Genomic DNA, 18,004 nt, shown 5'->3' with positions numbered 1-18,004 from the left:
GGCAGCCATTTTGCTACTTGCCCGTTGCTCACTACTTCCTGGAAGGAATTATTTGCCAATTGAAGGAAGAGCAGTTGAGTCTGGGATCACCATTATTTGAATTAGGTTTAGTTGAGAGGGTACCCATTGTCAGTCCCTATTTTATAGCTTCTGTTCTAGCTAACTGAAGATAAGTAAGCACTGATTTATCCCCCTCTCCCTGGCAAATCATTACAATATGATATTCCACAACACACATAAATCTATTCATTTCTCCTCTGCCAGCCATTCGTGTCCCCTTCTTCTTTCTGATTTATAAATATATTTTTTTTTTCTTGTTTGTCCTTTGATTCCTGCAAAAGAACCTTTTAGTCAGTCTTACTCCAGGACCTGGCCCAGGAGTTCTGTTTCTAAAAAGGAAGTTCTTCAATATGAAAAGAAAGCATATGTGATTTTCCCATATTCCTGTAATCTTCTGCTGCTCTCATTTTTATTAGTCCAGCTACTAAAATGCAGAGTACAGAGTCTTTTAATGACACACCATAAGCCCACTCTGCTTTCCTTCCATCCTAGCTTTCAAAGTCCAATAAAATAAAGATGTCATATTTGGCATAGATATATGTTCTCTTCTAGCTCTCTTCTTGATTTCAGTGTGCCTAATGTCAGCTTGAAGGATGCCCAGGTATTTGTAGTGGTCATGGCCATCCCAGATTCTTGATGTGATTTTGATAGAGCATCTCCAAACGGCATTACAATATCTTGACTTTACATATGGACAGTGTAGAAGAGCGATTCTATTTTGGCTGGTGGAGAAATAACAACTCCAGATCTTTGGAGAAGCACTGGGAAGATTTCTGTGCCAGGAGCAACCTTATCTTTCTGAACATGCTGTATTAAGGGATCTGGTTTGCTTTTGCAGGGGTAATACTCTTTACATTGTTCTCTGCATAAAAAAAGAAAATGAAACCAAAATTCTAAACGGAAACAAAGGCTCTTGGAATGACAAGATAAAAAATTTCTTCAATAAACATACAGTAATAAGGCTTTGAGGAGGAAAGTCCATATTGAATCCAGCAAATGCATTATGGAAGAACATACACCACTTGATCTTATCTCATTTGCTTATCTCAATATGGAATCACCACGCAGAACTAGTGTTCAGTAATATACTTACCTATGGATGGCTACTTGCTCTTGAACTTTGACATTAAGCAACAGAATAAGCAGAATTAGGCAGTTGGTTAGGTTTCTTGTGATAAAAATTTGAAATATGAATACTTTATTAATTGAAAGGCATGATACATAACCAGAGCTGGGCAATAGCTGTTCAGTTATGGTTCAAAATTTCAGTTCTCCCATTGGCTCTCACTTTTCTCTTAGCATGTTTGTGAGGATATTTCACTCCTGTTGCTGATTAACTGCAACAAAACCTAAACTAGGGTTTCAGCTTTATAATCCATGATTTGAAGGACACAGGTCAAAGAAAATTTAGTTAACAGAGAACAAAAAAAGTGAAAAATAAGCCCATTTTCTTCTTTGCTGTTTTTTCCCCTTTCTTTTTCCTCAACTGGACTGTACTTAAATGGAAACAAGGCAGTGGTGGTGTGGGAATCCCGTTCCAACTGGTACGGTTGGAACGGGGCCAGCGGCGTCCTCATGGACGCATGCAGTGCGGGTGCACAGGTGCACAGCACGTGCCTGCGTCTTAGTGCCTCCGCGATGCTCTCCAATGCTCCAGTTGCTCCACGGAGCATCGCACAGGCGCTATATGCGCCATGGGCCTCCACGGACTCGCGGAAGCCTCTAAACACCTGTAAGGAGCTCGGGCAGGCGGGTGGGCCCTCCAGAGCACCATATCGGAATGGTATCCGGTGCTCCGGGCTGGCTCTGGTACGCCCGTACCGGGGTGTACTGCCTGCAACCCACCACTGAAACAAGGGCTACCTCAGAGAAACAAAAATTGTGTTATTTGTATAAGTTATCCTAAATGATTCTAGAAAGATGCATAATTTTGTTATAACTTTCCAGATAAGAATCCTAGACATCTAATGTGATATCATCAGATTTCAAGAGCCTTGAAGTTTTTGTGTGATTAGAAAACTATTCTTAACATTTGTTAAAATATGTACATGGCACTATGGAAACGTTAGGAAGATACAAGTGTAACAGTTCTAAACGTGAACTATTCATTATGTTTTTATTATTAACTTGCAGCTAATTATCCCTCCAGTTGTTTTATACACAGAGTTAAGGTTTTTGTAAGCAAATATTTTGAAGACATGAGGAAGGCCTCCCTACCACTTGGTATCTGAAGACTTCGAATCCTTCCACCGTGAAGGCAAATTATCATTTGTACATAAATGTTTTATGTACCACAAGTATATAGTTGACATTGTAAAAAAAGGTTATTTTTCTTGCGTTTGGAGGGACAGGTGGCTAGTCCAGAGTCTTGCTAGGATCATGATTTTTGTTTTATAGCATTTCCATGGGTCTGAAATGTTGCATTTGACCAGCATATGGCATAGGCAAGCCTCATCTTGACCAAACTCTTTTGTTATCTTGTTATTGTTACAGGTCTTAATGACAGTTGTAAGCCACAGTCCTGGAGGTAGGGGGTGGTCTACCCTGGGGAGAAGAGGGAGAAACAACAGTGTGGATTATGGAAATATGAATTGATCTAAGAAACGGCTCTCTTGTCATAGAATGGAGCTCAAAGAAAGACAGGAGAAAGTGGAGAAAAGACGAAGGAATATGATGTGAAAATGATCATTTGAATGCTTTCCTTTTCATTACCAGCTGCTATGTTCTGGTGAAAAGGCATGCATTTGTATATCTTAAGGGTGGGTGAAAAAGGGCCAGATGAATAGAATTACTTGTTAGATATGTTTTCATTTTGAGCTAGATAAATTATGTGCATTTTAATAGACTGTATGCATATGTTACTCATTTTTATAGTACAGCTGTAATATTTGACACTACTTAGTGAAAAACAAAAATGCTTATTCTTTTTAACCAAGCGTAATTTTTAATTGGAAGAACTCTGCAGATTCTAGAAGGAATTGTTTTTGTTATCCTGCGTAAAAATCGGAAATTGTTCTTTTCTTTTTTCAATTTGTCCTTTTTATAGCTGCAGATCTCAAAGCAGTTAGTTTACTTTCATTCATATTTTTCTGAATACTATGTTTTAATGCTGTGTTGTTCATGTAATCTGGGGGCTCTCAGCCTGTTTCTGATATGATTTAAATAGGATGTTTTTTCTTGACCTTTTTTCCAAAAATTGTGATATATGAAATGCTATTCTTGAAACTTTCATTGGTATCTGATTTCCATGGTGCCCTTTCTGTTTTCTGTTGTGTTTCACACATTTTAAAACAATAGCTAATAGCTGCCTTTGCCTTGTAATGCTTATATAAATTGGGAGCAGACTGAAAATTCATGATCCAGTATTTCATTCCATTGCTCAATCCACACTTATTTTAGTATTCACAACTTCCATATGGTGTTTCTAAAGCCCTGCAAAATGCATGCATTTGTATATCTTCAAGCTGGAGGGAAAGGTGTGAGATTCCCTTCTGTCTCTGTTCTCCTATTTTCATGTAAAGATATGATGGTGTTATTGGATAAATTATTCATTTTTCTTACTATAGGCACCCTAAGCCCCACTAATTAGATTCCATACCAGTATGACTCACAGAAGGTGGTTTTGAGTCTTCCTGTGTTTACCAACCATAGGATGTAGTGAAATAGCTGCATATAACAACTCCACGTCAGGTGTGCGCCCATTGTTTGGATACTGTTTCTGCAGAAGCTCTCTACGTATTCAGTCCTATAACTGTTTTTTTTCTGGTCTGGCTTTCAGTTAATATGTCTAGAAAGCTTTTTTATATTTCCCCCCCTTACAATGTTGTAAGAAAACTTAAACTTTGCTCTGGAGTAGGCTAATTAATAAAAAATACTGATTGCAGTGCATAGCTATGCACAATGATAGATTTACAATAATAGTACAAATACGTAACTTTATAAGGTTATTTGTTCGTTTATTTTCATCCTGCCTTTAATATTTTTATAAATAACTAAAGATGACAAAGATATCTAATGCTCCTAACCTCTTATTTCCCCCACAACAAGAATCTTGTGAAGGAGGGTGGACTGAAAGAGAGGGAACTGACCAAAGTCACCCAGCTGCTGATGGGAGGACTAGAACTCATGGTCTCCTGGTTTCTAGCCTGATGTCTTGACCACTAGACCAAACTCTATCAGCATATGTACCAGTGGTGGCTTCTGGATCCCTTTGCAACCGGTACACAGCGCGTGCATGCGGACTTACCACCCGCGACGGTCTGTGACACTCCAGCTGCTCGGTGGAGCATTGCGCAGGTGCTGTATGCTCCGTGCGCATGTGCGAAAGCCCCAGTCGGCTCAAATACAGGTGAGGGTAGGCAGACAGGTAGGCCCTCTGGAGCACTGTACCGAAACGGTACCTTGTGCTCCCAGCAGGCACCAATACATCTGTACCAGGGTGTACCAGTCGTATCCCACCACTGATATGTACATATATACATATACATATACACACACACACACACACACACACACAATATATATATATATATATATATATATATATATATATATATATATATATATATATATGTGTGTGTGTGTGTGTGTGTGTGTGTGTGTGTGTGTGTGTTTTATTTGTGCTGATAAATAAATAAAGGGAGACTAGTATAGATCTATTTCAAGCTATTTAGCTCTCATCAGCTAGCCATACCCTTACTGGGAATCGAACCAGTATTTTTATTTGAAAAAAAAAAAAACCACAAATATAACAAAGGCAACAGTAAAAATATTGGGTTTCTGTCGTGATGGACTCTTGTGACGAGCCGATGGACAGATGATGGAAGCAGTTAGCTTCCTCCCATAATTGGGGCTTACCAGGGGTTGTAAAAATCATATATATATATATGATTTCTTTTACAACCCCCGGTTGTATATATATAAAATTTTATACAGTTCATAAGAAAATAGATGGAGACAGGATAAACAGAACATGTTGTAACAGATATTTGTTTCCATATGACATGAACCTGTAATTAGTTTTACATAAGTACTTTTTAACTGGTGTTTTTTTTTCTGCAGTGGAAGAGATTTAACGCAACCTATAACTTTTTCTTTTCCCCCCAATTAAAATTTGCTTTTAGTTGTTGCTCACCTTAAGGCATGAGGAGGTAATTTATAGTTCTCTAGTTAATCTCCAGATCTCCACATCTCGTGTTATTCTGGAGTTGGAGTTGTAGGGTTGAGTTACATTTGGAGGTCTGAACACTCCTGTTTGGTCTCTGGGTTGCTTTTAATCCCCTTGTATATAAATTTGGATTTCAATTGAAGATGCTGGTTATTACCCATAAAGCCCTTTTATGACTTTAGTCCTGAGTTTCTGTGAGACTGCCTGATCTAGATAAAATCTTCCTCCCTTATAAAGGCAGATGAAGAGGAGGCCTTGGGGATCACCCTGGAAGTGGGATTCCAGAAGTAGAAGCCGTTCCCTTGCACTGGAACAATGTACTGTCCGTGTGACCTCTTCCTTACTCTAATTTCAAATAGCAATAGGAAAAAGTTGTTTCCCAGAGAGCTTTCAGCATAGTGCATGTGTCGGATGAAATGAACAGGATTTTATTTTGTATCCGCAGACATTTCGTTGTGTGATAGCTGATTGGTACCCAGAGCATTTGATTTGCACTGGTGTAGTATGTGCATGGCCTGGTGCTGTAGTAAGCAGCCTGTCTGCTTCATTCCATGCCAGCTGCATCTTTAAGACCTGGTACTGAGATAGTCACACATAGAGGAGGATATTATGTAAAAAAACATCCTTTTGGTAGACTGGTGGCAGTATAAATGTATTAATAAATTAAATAATATAGTTGGAAAGTTATCAGTACATGGAAAACAATCACCAGACTATAGTGAGCTAAGAAAAAATGTCTTGGGGTGGGGGGGGAGGGGTTTAGTCATTGGAAGCAGCTTCCAAGTAGCTACTCAGAAAAATACTTGGGTAATTGATTATTCTGAAAAAGTGTATTGTACAGTACATGTATCTACACATTTTGAACTAACCTTTGAAATATTTTCATGTTCCTGAGAAACTGAAGCTGGTAATGTAGGTTCTCCTTTAGTGGTAATAATGATTCCAGGAACTCTCTAAATTTGAACTCATTCTTTCTGAAGAAGTAATATTCGTTTTAGACTAGGCAGATTTCCTATTTAATATATCCTTCCACAAGATCCCTGTCTTCTCAGAATTCAGCTCTGGTGCTTTCATTTTCATTGTATTGTCTAACTCCTGAGAACATTCAAAGCAAGTACCTTTTCCTGATTCAGATGTTATGAAGAAATAGACCAGTGTATTACTAGTACATTGATGGTACCTCATCCTTAAATCCCTGATGATTGCCTCAATCTTTGTATGCAAGTTAAAGAGAATGTAACGTCTTGTAGGATCCTATCATACAAATGCCCTGATATCAGGGAAGTCATGATTTTATGAGACAGTTCCTTTGAGTAAGAATAGATCCATTGAATAATGCTTTCAACCTTGACTGATAGACATGTTTGAAAAAGTCTCCATGGTCAGTCAGATGCTGCTGAAATATCAAGTAGAATGAACAGAATTATATTTCTCTGTCTTTGGCCCATAGGAAATCATTCACCAGATTATTTAGTGCTGATTAATTCCAGAAAGCAGATCTGAACATAGGCTAAAATTGATTAAGTTAATCGGTTTCTTCTAATTTTTTTTTTAGCTTACTAAGAAAACTGATGTCTTCAAAACCTTCCTTTCCAATTGCAGTCAAGTACTAGTTGTTATAAACTTTGGGATCACCCTAGGATTCTTTCATAAGTATATTCATTATTTCCTCTTTTAAAATCTAGTGGAACCACTTCATTGCACAAAGTTAACACTGGATTCATCCAATCATCTTTCCTCTGTTCCCCCTCTTCCCCGTTAACTAGAATAAGTGAATACGGGTAAGATTCAAGACAGCAGACTATAGGCTGCACAGGGACAAGCATCTTGCCATAGCAAATAGAAAACAAAGTCACATAATCGGCCCAGGCAATAAAATGGGCACCTTATTTTATATCAAAAGCAGAGTGCAGATCTGTATGAAGAAAAGTAATTTTATTCTTGAAGAACTGTGAAATTTGTCAGAGATTTCCCAAAAATCCTATAAAGGATATTTTGGGGCAGATGACAACAATCCACTCTTAATCATATTAAAGAATCTGCTGGGCTGCTATTTGAGAATGCAGCAGAGGCTGTAAAGTAGGCGCTTTTTCATCTCCTTTTCAAAGCTGAAGAGCCACAGTGCTGTCCGACGACGTCTCCATGGCCATGTGGCTGACATGACTAAATGCCGAAGGCGCACGGAACGCTGTTATCGTCCTATTTTTCTACTTGCATTTTTACGTGTTTTCGAACTGCTCAGTTGGCAGAAGCCGTGACAAGTAACGGGAGCTCACTCTGTTACGCAGCAGTAGGGATTCGAACCGCCGAACTGCCGACCTTTCTGATCAACCAGCTCAGTGTCTTAGCCACTGAGCCATTGCGTTTCCTAGTAATCAATTTAATTGTGAAATTTTAAAGCTACTTCTAATAAGCAAAACCATAGACTAGTTGTCTGACAGCTCTGGTCCTTAAGCGTAGTTTAATTTTTTCCTGGTTGCAAGAAGATTACAAAATGTGTTTATTTCTCTTAATCTACCCGAATTGCACCCGTGGTTGTCAGGGCATCCTGAATGACAATGATTTAGCCCTGGTATATTAACCCCCGGACACTTTTTTTTTAAAACTGATATCATATTCCAGTATCTCTTTATATACTAGTTACAGATTTTTTTTTACCAGAATGTCAAATTGATCTGACTAGCAGCCAAGGCTTAAGTAGACGTTTAATGGCTTTTCATCTCCTGCAGAAACACTGTCTGCCATAAGGGGCATTTCAGTGTTATACAGTCAACTTTAAAATGGGTATACTTTCTACAGATATCCCTCAATTTAATCTTTCAGCTGATTGCGTATTAAATCTTAAGAAACATTCTAGACAGCATCTTAATTTCCTTGATTGTAAAATCCGAATAACACCTGTAATTAAAGCAGAAAACTGATCCTTACGCGCCTAGGTAGCCTCCCATCTATTGATCTGCCTGATACCGTCAGGGGAGAAACAGTCAACCGCTGAGTTGCTTTGTCATTGACATAAGCCGAGAGGATTTTTTCCCCCTCCTATACTGTTTATACACCAGTGTATAGACTTGCTGGCTGGCTGAATTTTAAAGAGTGCGGAGGTTTAAAGACTTGTCCCCCGAGGGATGATCCTGCCAGTTGGGAAGCGAGCTGAGGCCATATTTTGCAGAAGTGTGTGTGTGTGTGTGTGTGTGTGTGTGTGTATGGGGGAGGGCTGGAGAGGAAGGTATTGAGTTAGTTTACCCCTTACAATGTTGCAGGAAGGGCTGATGTATCTATTACAGCGAAATACAATAATATCTGTATTTCCTCTTTTCTGTGCGTTCTCATTTTGTGGAAGATCAGAAAATGTAACAGGGATGTTACAAATGTCTGCAAACACCGGTCCCTTCGAGATGGAATCTTACGTGCTTACTAATCAATATTGGGAAGAAATATAGTTTGTGGTGGTTTGTTAAAGAAAACTTGTATTTATTACTGTGAAGACCCAGGGTCTAAAACACTAATATTGTTGCTAGAAGAAAAGGGGGAAAACGTAGAATTCTCTATTATAATATGCTTAATGTTGAGTAGCCTTTAAATATTACGTTTATTACTTTGCTTCTTTTTTATGAGGCTAGCATTAATTTGCTATCTCTAAGTAAATTGTGACAATCTGATTTTAGTGACGCTTCATAAAATGGACAGACAATCTCTCTTGAAAATATAGTATGTTGGAAAGTCCAAATAGAATTCTAGCCTCGCTAGGGTAGCAATTAATAAAACAGTCATCAGGGCTTTTGAGCAAGTACTTTCTTCTCTTTCTTTTTCTTTCTACAGTGATTTTACCAATTTCTTGTGGCTTTCACTTTGACCTTACGCTGCATTTGCATCAGTACACGTTTTGCATCTGATTTAGAGCCTGAAATTTAACTTGTAAGATTAGCCAAACATGGGTATGAAAGAATACGTCCACATGGATGTAATATGAAATTACAGTCATATATACCACTAGTAGAAATTAAAATTCCCCAGGAATAATTATGGCGATTAATTTAGTATATCTGAAATACAGTAATGAGAAATGTATATTTTGCCTGATGTTGTTAATCAGATCCTAAGAACTGAGCACATAAGACATATATGTTTCTAGGAGTGAATTCCCCCCCCAGCTATTTTAGTTCTCATAATGCACAGGATGTATGTTTCCAAGTTTTCTATTATCCTTTCTTTCATTGAACTTGGGGATTTTTTAACCAGAGCCTGTAATTAAGGTGCATCCAGTAACAAAACAATGATTTGTGAAACATTTCTGTCACACTACCTGAATCTGAGCTTCTCTAATGTAACTGGCCAATTCCCTCCAAATTTCTCCTATCCATTCCCCTGGTGAAATACTAATTTTATATTAGTAACTGAAAGAAAATGCAGGTGCTCTTCTTTTCTTGTATGTTTTCTTTCCCCAAGCGATCTTTCCAATATCTTTCTTCTTGTAAGGGATGAAGCTGGCAAGGTGGAATCTCTGATTCTCCTGCTCAAGGAAGCCATTTTGTTAGCAAGACGAAAGAGATGGCAGGAAACTTCAGGACGGGAAAGGAGCCGCTAACAGCCGTTGATTCGGGAGGTTTTAGGAAGGGGCCCAGCATTTAAACCTGGCAAATAACTTTTGCATAGAGGCTGGAGTCCCGTTAGGTAGACAAATTCTACATACATATATACATACATACATACCAGGGGTGGGTTTCGACTGGTTCGCACCGGTCCCTGCTATCCGGTTGGTCGCCGAACCCGGAAGTAAGTAACTTCCGGGAACGGCGAAGCCCCCCCCCCCGCGCCCGCGCGCGCCCGCACACCCGCGCCCGCTCCTTACCCGGTTTTTATGAATTCTGCGCTTTCCACGCATGCGCAGAACGCATACAGCACCTGCGCGATCCTCCAGAGCAGCTGGAGCATCGCGCAGACGCTAGTACGCATGCGTGCGCTGCGTGCATGCACGCGCGCACTGCGTGCGTGCACGCGTGCGCTGCGTGCGTGCGCAAGGACGCCGCGTGCGTGCGCAAGGACGCCGCCGGCCTCGTTCCAACCGATCCGGTTGGAACGGGGCGAGAAACCCACCCCTGATACATACATACATACATACATACATTCCTAATTATTGCAGTAAATTCACTTACCTAGCCTTCTTGTGTCTGCATGGAAATACAGAGATAGCATAAGTGCCATGTCAGATACCAAGTCCTGTCAGTCCTTTCTGTTAAAGCTTAGATTGTACGTGTCAACCAGAAACCTTTCTTTATTATAACATTAATCTTTTCAGTGCATTGTAGCTTATTGTCACTAAAAACCTATTTAATTCTGCGTGACTATTGGTATTATACAGCTGAAAATAAGGGAATGGCGCCAATCCTATTTCTTGTTTTGTCATAGTGGCATCGAACACCTGATAGTTATAACTGCTTCTTTTATTCTACTATTTTTCTTCACTTTATAATAAATTTTCAAACCAGTATATGCCACTTGTGTAATTAGAAATGAGTAGCTGAGTAGCATGTCAAACCCAACAGGAAGAAATAGTTGTGTTGTTTCTATAAAATTGCAGATATTTTCTTTTTAATTGGCAGGTAATTTTGAACCTTGCTGCTATCCTAAAGGGTTAATTGTCCAATTTTTTTTTTGCACGTAACAAATGAAAAGTTCCAGCTTTTAAAAACATTTGCTCATAAAATGCATATGCTGTCAACTTAGTTCCCTTTCCTCTGCTTGCATTTTAATTGAAACAACATTTGTGTTTCTGAGCCAGGATCTGTCAGGAGTCCCCATGGCCGGTCTGTAGTACAAGCAGCAGCAGACGAGGCCTCCCCATATGGTCGGGGGCTTCTTGTAAAATCCATATGGCCTTGTTGAAGAGAATCCCAGCAGGGATGTGAAGGGTGTTAATACCCTTCAGGCCAGGCCTCTTCCTCCTCCTGGGGCTTCTGGGGTAGTATTGTCTTTGCAATCTGCCAAAGCACAAACTTAATTCCTTTTTAATAATCAATTATTTTAATCCAGGAACATGCAGCATAGTTTCCTCTTCCTGTCAAATATTGCTTGATTTTTTTTTCTGGGGAAAAAATTACAGACATATTCAGGTAATAGTTAAATACTTATCACATTTTTTTTGTTGCTTTTACAGGCAATCCTCCAGAGTATACCTAAATTCTGCTTTCCTTTTGACATTACAAGGTATGTCTTATCACGTTTTTTCAATAGGTGAGGTTGGTACACTGAAAACAAATTGCACTGCAAAATATTGATGTTCATAGGAAAGCATTGAATGGATTGAAGCACTGTATTAAAATAATTAAGAAGTAAAGTGTTTTTTGAATTGTAAGTTTTAATTTGTATCTTTGGCGGTAGGCAGCATGATTTTAGTATTCTTTTAGGCTTTTAATCTATAACCATCAATCTTCAGCATGCATTTCTTATTAATATGAAGTTGATAAGACATTGTAACTGTATATTTACTTCCCTCCAGCCCTCAAAACAAGTGTACATAAGAAGTTCCAATTGAAATATCTTTTAAAGATTGTGCAGATGTGTTCTGAAAATTGTGTTTTAATTTTAAAATAGATTTATTGTGTATTGTATATGTAGGTCTGCAATATTTATTCATATTTAATAGATTGGTAGAGCAAGCATTTGTTTTCAGCTTATCAAGCAGTAGATTTTAAAAGAAAACCATTCATGATTTTCAGTACCTTTTTTAAAAAAAACGTGGGTAACAGATGCCATTAGAAGAGGCATTTCTCCTCATTTTGTCATAGGAGGAACGCCTCTTCTGAGAATGCTGTTATGACACCAGCTTAGCAGAATTGTTGTTCCATGTGGAACTCTGTGCAGGCTTAATTAAATGCTTAATTATAAGTTAGCTGATTGGTCATTGGAGATTTCTTTAACCACTAGAATTCAATGGATAGAATTCTTTACAATTCTTTAATCCAGTTGGAGGGCACATGTCAGGAAGAACAACTAAAAAGTTCCAAGCACACCCACTGAACTTCATGGCCAGACAAAGATTTGACTCTGAAAATTTCTCATATACAAACATTTTGTCAACTGTGGGATACTTACCCTGCATAATATTTTTTTTCATTATTTAAGAAACATTTGGGGGCATTGTTTAAAATGATTTGAGTTAGCCAGTTGTTCTTACGAATTACTTGTTTTTCAGTAGCTTCCAAATACTAATCATTCCGTGTCTTTAATACAGTATTTTGAAATGAGGGTAAGTGAAAACTCAAATAACCAAGTGCAATTAAAATTAACTAGGCATTGATGTGATCTTTTAAATTAAACTAATATTACTTACGTTAAAGTTGGTACATGAACAATTGGGAAATGAGAGAAGGAAGGGAAAGGGGAATTTGGTCTAGTGGTTAAGGTTCTAGGTTAGAAAATAGGAGATCGTGAATTCAAGTCCCACCTTAGTCTTGAAAGCCACGTGTGACATTAGGCCAGTCATCCTCTCTCAGCCAACACACTCCCCAGAGTTGTTGTGGAGAAATAGGAGGGGAAAGCCACCTGGGATATGTTTGCTGCCTTGAGTTATCTGTAAAAATAATAAATAAATAATAAATAATTCTAACTCTGTTCAGTGATGCAGGGGGTAAAGATAAATACAAATAAAAATAAAAATACAGGCATTGACTATGTCAGTGTTTTTCAACCACTGTGCCGCGGCACACTAGTGTGCCGTGACATAGTGTAAGGTGTGCCGTGGGAGAATTACTTTATATATAGTCAATATAGGCACAGAGTTAAAAATTTTTAACATTTTCTAATGGTGGTGTGCCTCGTGATTTTTTTCATGAAAAAAGTGTGCCTTTGCACAAAAAAGGTTGAAAAACACTGGACTATGTGATCAAAGCCCATCCATTTTTTACTGTGTGGTTTTCACCCTATTTGTAACATAAAATGGCAACATAGAAAGTCATGCTGGAAACTCAGTGTGAATTAAGGAATTGAGAAACAGAAATGTGCAGAAAGTTAGGACAAGACAAATCCAGATGATTACCATGGGCAAAGAGCAGTATTTTCAAACTTGGCCCCTCTGATTTCTGGGTGTTAACATCCCAGCAAACCTAGAAGTTACTAGTTAAGAAGACTTCCATATAAGTTTATAGTACCATTGATACCAGAAATCTTTACCACTTTCAGTTACTTTATTACTTTCATAAATCATGGCATTGGTTACAGTGACTTTTTAAATTTGATTAATGCTTCAGCAATCTGAAGGTGGACTTGTGCAATAATAAATTCTTAAATGTTTAAGATACTGCAAGAAACCTATCCAGTAAAAAATAATAAAATAATTGTGTTTTTCTATTACTTGAAAGAAAGTCTCAGAGTCACATATTCTTTCACTCCTTTCATACTCACTTTTAATTTTGATTAAATCACAGATCATACAAGTATTGAGAAAATGAATAAAACAAACCGAGAAAGAGCAACAGTGAGGCTGTAATTTCATAATCAGTCTTTTAAAAATTCTGTAAAGTAATTTTCATCACATCAGAACTATTGTAATGGCCCATTTTTTGCTCATTTCTGCCCTCCCCAGCTCCCAGGAGCACTCTGAAAGCCTCCTAAAGGCTATGCACGGCAATTTTGGTGAAGGGGGCAAAACCCCCCGCTGTATTCAGTGTATAAGACGCACCCAGATTTTCAGCCTCTTTTTTTGAGGGAAAAAGGTGCGTCTTATACTTTGAAAAATAAGAGAGTGTCTGGACCAAGATCACCCAGCTGCTTTTCATAGCTAATGGTATCTGGCTTTGTAGCCTGATGCCTTAACCATTAGAATAAGATGTCCATGGAGAATCTCAGTCATCCAGGTCATGGTTGTCCCCAAAATGCTTTTTCCAAGAAGCAACTAGACTTTCTGATTTTTCTTTGAAGACATTTCATTTCTCGTCCAAGAAACTTCTTCAGCTCTGAAGAAGCTTCTTGATGAGAAGCGAAACGTCTTTAAAGAAAAAAAAAACACAGAAAGTCCAGTTGCCTCTTGAAAAAGCACCTTTGGGACACTAGAATAAAAAAAACAACTTGTAAATATAGAACAGACTTTTGTTTCAAAAGTATGAAAGTTAAAGGAAGAAGACTAAAAGAAAAGTTGAATCTTAGCACCCAAATGAGGCAAGGAAGAAAAGGCCCAAAGAGAGGCTATTCTTCGTATTTTACTAACAGCAAAACTTCCTTTATGATAGAGAATTACAGCAATATTGCTGTGGTTTTTGAAACTTCAACTTAGAAAAAAATACTTTATGTTTGAAGTGAGAGCTTTTAAAAGAAAAGTCACAATGATATAGCCCTTGATAAAAAAAATCTCAATGAGTGCTAGTTTCTTATTTTTAAATTTAAATATCACATTTCCTTTTTTGCTACTTATTTTGGAATATTAATGTTAACCGTTTCAAAAAATAATTCAAATCATTATGTGAACACAGGAATATACAGTATTCTGTGAACAGGTTAAATGGGACATAATACAATAACGAATCATTGCATAATGGGTGTTTTTATCTCTTTACCTGGATTAGATTAGTTTAAACTGATATTCAGATCTCACAGCCAAGGAAAAAACTGCTCACCAAGCAGTTAAGGTAAAACCATAGGAGAATAATTGAGTCAAATATTAAAGTGAAAGAGATATCAAAGCTAAAAGCATTAAAATAATTAGCTCTAAAACTTTGGATAAATTATCAGTTTATAAAGGAGAATACAGAAATGTAATACAGTTTATGAAGGAGAATATTTTAATACAGGAATTAAAGTAGTGCTAAGTGGAAGCCAAAATTTGTGTAGAGATTTTATTTAAGGCAGGAAGTAGAATAACAAAACTCAACTGACTTGAGTGTTTGTGCAAAGAATTAGAAACAGTTAACCGTGTGCTTAATTAAAGATTTCAGTGAAGTTAACACTGCCTTTTCATTGTCAAATACAGTTTCAATTTCACTGTCCTTAACAGTGAAAATATTTTTTAATGCTTAGATCACTAGATCACCAGCTGCCCACAGAAAAATAGTTCTGAGCTACCTTATAGTTCTAAACGTTGTGGTCTGTTAAGAGATTAGATAATTTTATGATTGACCTCCCCCCTCCCCTCTGTAGCTGTTGTAAAAGCTTCATCTGAGCATTTGCTGATGGAATGGTGACCAGCAATTAGATATGTAATTCCTGAGCTGTCAGATGGGCAGCAAATAAATGCAATAAATAAGTAAAACAAACGCAATAAATAAATAAAATAAATGCAATAAATAAATAAAGATTATATTATATTTTGGAGAGGTTTTCATTTGTAGGGTTCTTGGTACATTGTTAAGGAAACATCTGCAAGAAAACAACTACGTGAGTCCAGAGACCACCAAGGACCCCACACTTCATCTCTGAACTACAAATAATTCTATTTTATGGGTTTTCATTTACTGCATTAGTGAGGCATATCTGTTCTACTGCTTGGTTAGTCAGTGGTAAAATTATGTGAGCAATAATAACCAAAACAACTTGTTCCTAGCAATTCCATCTCTTTTGTCAACTTTCCACAAGAAAAAGCACCTCAAAGCTAATATTTTTGAAAATATTTAAGCAAATGTGACACATTAAAAAAATAGAATAAAAATATGAAAACTCAGTATAGTATCAATTAATTGCATTCCCAGATTTATATTTATTAGACAAATATGATTTGGCATTCATCTATAAATACTGACACTCACATTTAATTCACTAATATTTACCAAATTTGAGACACTACTAATAGGACTTATAATTTCTATCACAGTTGATCAAATACTTTTTTTCATTTTTTTTTATTAAACAAACACACACAAAAAATAATCATCTTACATTACATCTTGTAGAAAGTGTGTCAATTGGTTATAATTAACTTTCATGCATCTCTTCCACAGTCATTACTTACATTCATATCAAATGTCAAAGATTCTTAACGGGTCTTACTATCACCATAGCATAGTTCTCATTTGACTGAAATTGTTTTAGTGTCCTTTTGCCTAAAATAATCCATAGTTAAAAACACAACCACCTGATGGCATTTCATTAATTATTCAAAATCATCCCATAGTCTTAAACCTTTATAACATATTCTAATTAAGATTAGTTGACAAAGTTTCTAAGCCCCCTTTCCCCCCCAAGTCACTGTTTACAAATTGTGTCCAGGTTCCTTTTATTATGATAGTACATATATATATATATATAATTAACTGTATCCCTTATCCTTATCATTCCATTGTTAGTTGTTATAATTAATATTGGTTAACAAAAAATGCTTTACTGTTATATCTATATTCTTCTCATCAAACTAACATATATGTATACCTTATTGCCCTTATCAATTATTTATTTAACATAACCATCTGTAAGTTACTAAATTACTACTTACTAATTATAAAACTTAGTTAATTTTTTTGTTATCTACTTTCATATATCCAATAACATTACACCTTTATAACATTTTCCCCAAAACATTGTTTGCAATTTATATCCAAATTCCTTATATTAAACCAGTACATATATATGTCATTAACTATAACTCTTATCATTTCATTATTATTATTATTATTATTATCATTAATATTTGTTAACGAAATCATTTATTACTTACATCCAGCTTCCTCCCCTCCAGCCAACATAGAAATATACCTTGTTACCATTATCAACTATTTATTTAAGCAAGCAATCTAAAGAATTATTAAATTCCTCCTTACTAATCATCAAACCTAGCTATTATTTTTCATTATTATCATTTTTCATATATCAACCTGTGTCCTTCCAGAAGGCATGTAGTCTTATTTCTTTTGCCATTTGTGGAGTTAATTTTCTATTTATTTCTATTCTATTTATTTCTATTCTATTCCACTATTGGTAAAGTTTTTTATGGACATCTCTCCGCACCTTGTTGTCTGTTGTCTCAGGTAAATCTCTTTTGCTACTTTAATTGATTTATCTTTGATTGTCAATCTTGTTTCTGATAAGATTTTTCTCTTTAAAACCATCATTTTTTTCTCTTTTTTCTTCTTTTGTGCCTTGAAATTTGGGATAGAGCTCTGGACTATCAAATTCCCCCCTCCAAACTCCCATTTTTTCACTTTCAACCACTTTCATTTCAGAAATCAAATCATTAGTTTTCTTATCTTTGTGTTCATTTTTCTCTTTAGTTTTTGGAACTCCATCTCTCTCATTTTTTTCTGGTATAAACTCTATCTTCTTGTCAATTCTCCAAGTTACCAATAACTTTTGAATTGCATCCCAAATCTTTTGCAAAATTAAAATTTCCTCTTCTGTAAATTGCTCCATGTTCCAAATTGTAAATTACTGCCACTGTAGCTTTAATCTTCACAAGAGAGAGGTTCCCCTCTCCCAGTGCCAATAGAGCTTTCAAGAGACAGCTGTGGTAAACAATTTGTGCCCTTGGCTCTTATCACTTTTAGTTACAGAGCTTTGAAGCACGAAGACAGTGAGATCAAAGGAGAAACAGGAAAAAATGTGTGGTTTCAAAAAAAGCTGTAGCCTGTAGCTTTCAAGCAGCAGAATTTGTATTTTTTTCACTTTCTTATGTTGTCTCAGATTTAGGAGGGACAAAGTTCTTAAATGGAGTTTAATAGCAAATAATATACGATTTTTGTTAGAGTAGAGAGGGAGATTTTAGTCCTTAAGTTGAAAAATAAACAGGAAGGAGCCAAAGAAGAAAAACGGGTCCGTTCACTTTAAGCAGAGGGGAGAGAGAGAAAAAAAAATTACGAG

General features: G+C 36.7%; 1 protein-coding gene and 1 long non-coding RNA gene across 3 annotated transcripts in view; one reads left to right on the top strand and one right to left on the bottom strand.

Annotated features, from left to right (window-relative positions):
• DENND1B (DENN domain containing 1B) overlaps positions 1-18,004 on the top strand; it is a 159,114-nt gene that overhangs the window by 38,847 nt on the left and 102,263 nt on the right. For both annotated transcript variants that reach the window (XM_032218349.1, XM_032218347.1), the window contains exon 4: positions 11,382-11,431. In XM_032218349.1, the coding sequence (XP_032074240.1) occupies positions 11,382-11,431 (50 nt within the window). The remainder of the gene's footprint in view (positions 1-11,381; positions 11,432-18,004) is intronic.
• LOC116509259 lies at positions 862-9,973 on the bottom strand. Its single transcript, XR_004255486.1, has 2 exons — positions 9,938-9,973; positions 862-922 (listed from the first exon to the last, which is right to left on the bottom strand). It is a non-coding gene; the product is annotated as an uncharacterized LOC116509259 (long non-coding RNA).

Source organism: Thamnophis elegans, chromosome 5, assembly GCF_009769535.1.
Source record: "Thamnophis elegans isolate rThaEle1 chromosome 5, rThaEle1.pri, whole genome shotgun sequence".
Lineage (NCBI taxonomy): Eukaryota > Metazoa > Chordata > Lepidosauria > Squamata > Colubridae > Thamnophis > Thamnophis elegans.
The sequence above is the reverse complement of the archived record's forward strand: the minus strand, read 5'-3'. Positions and strand labels throughout refer to the sequence as shown.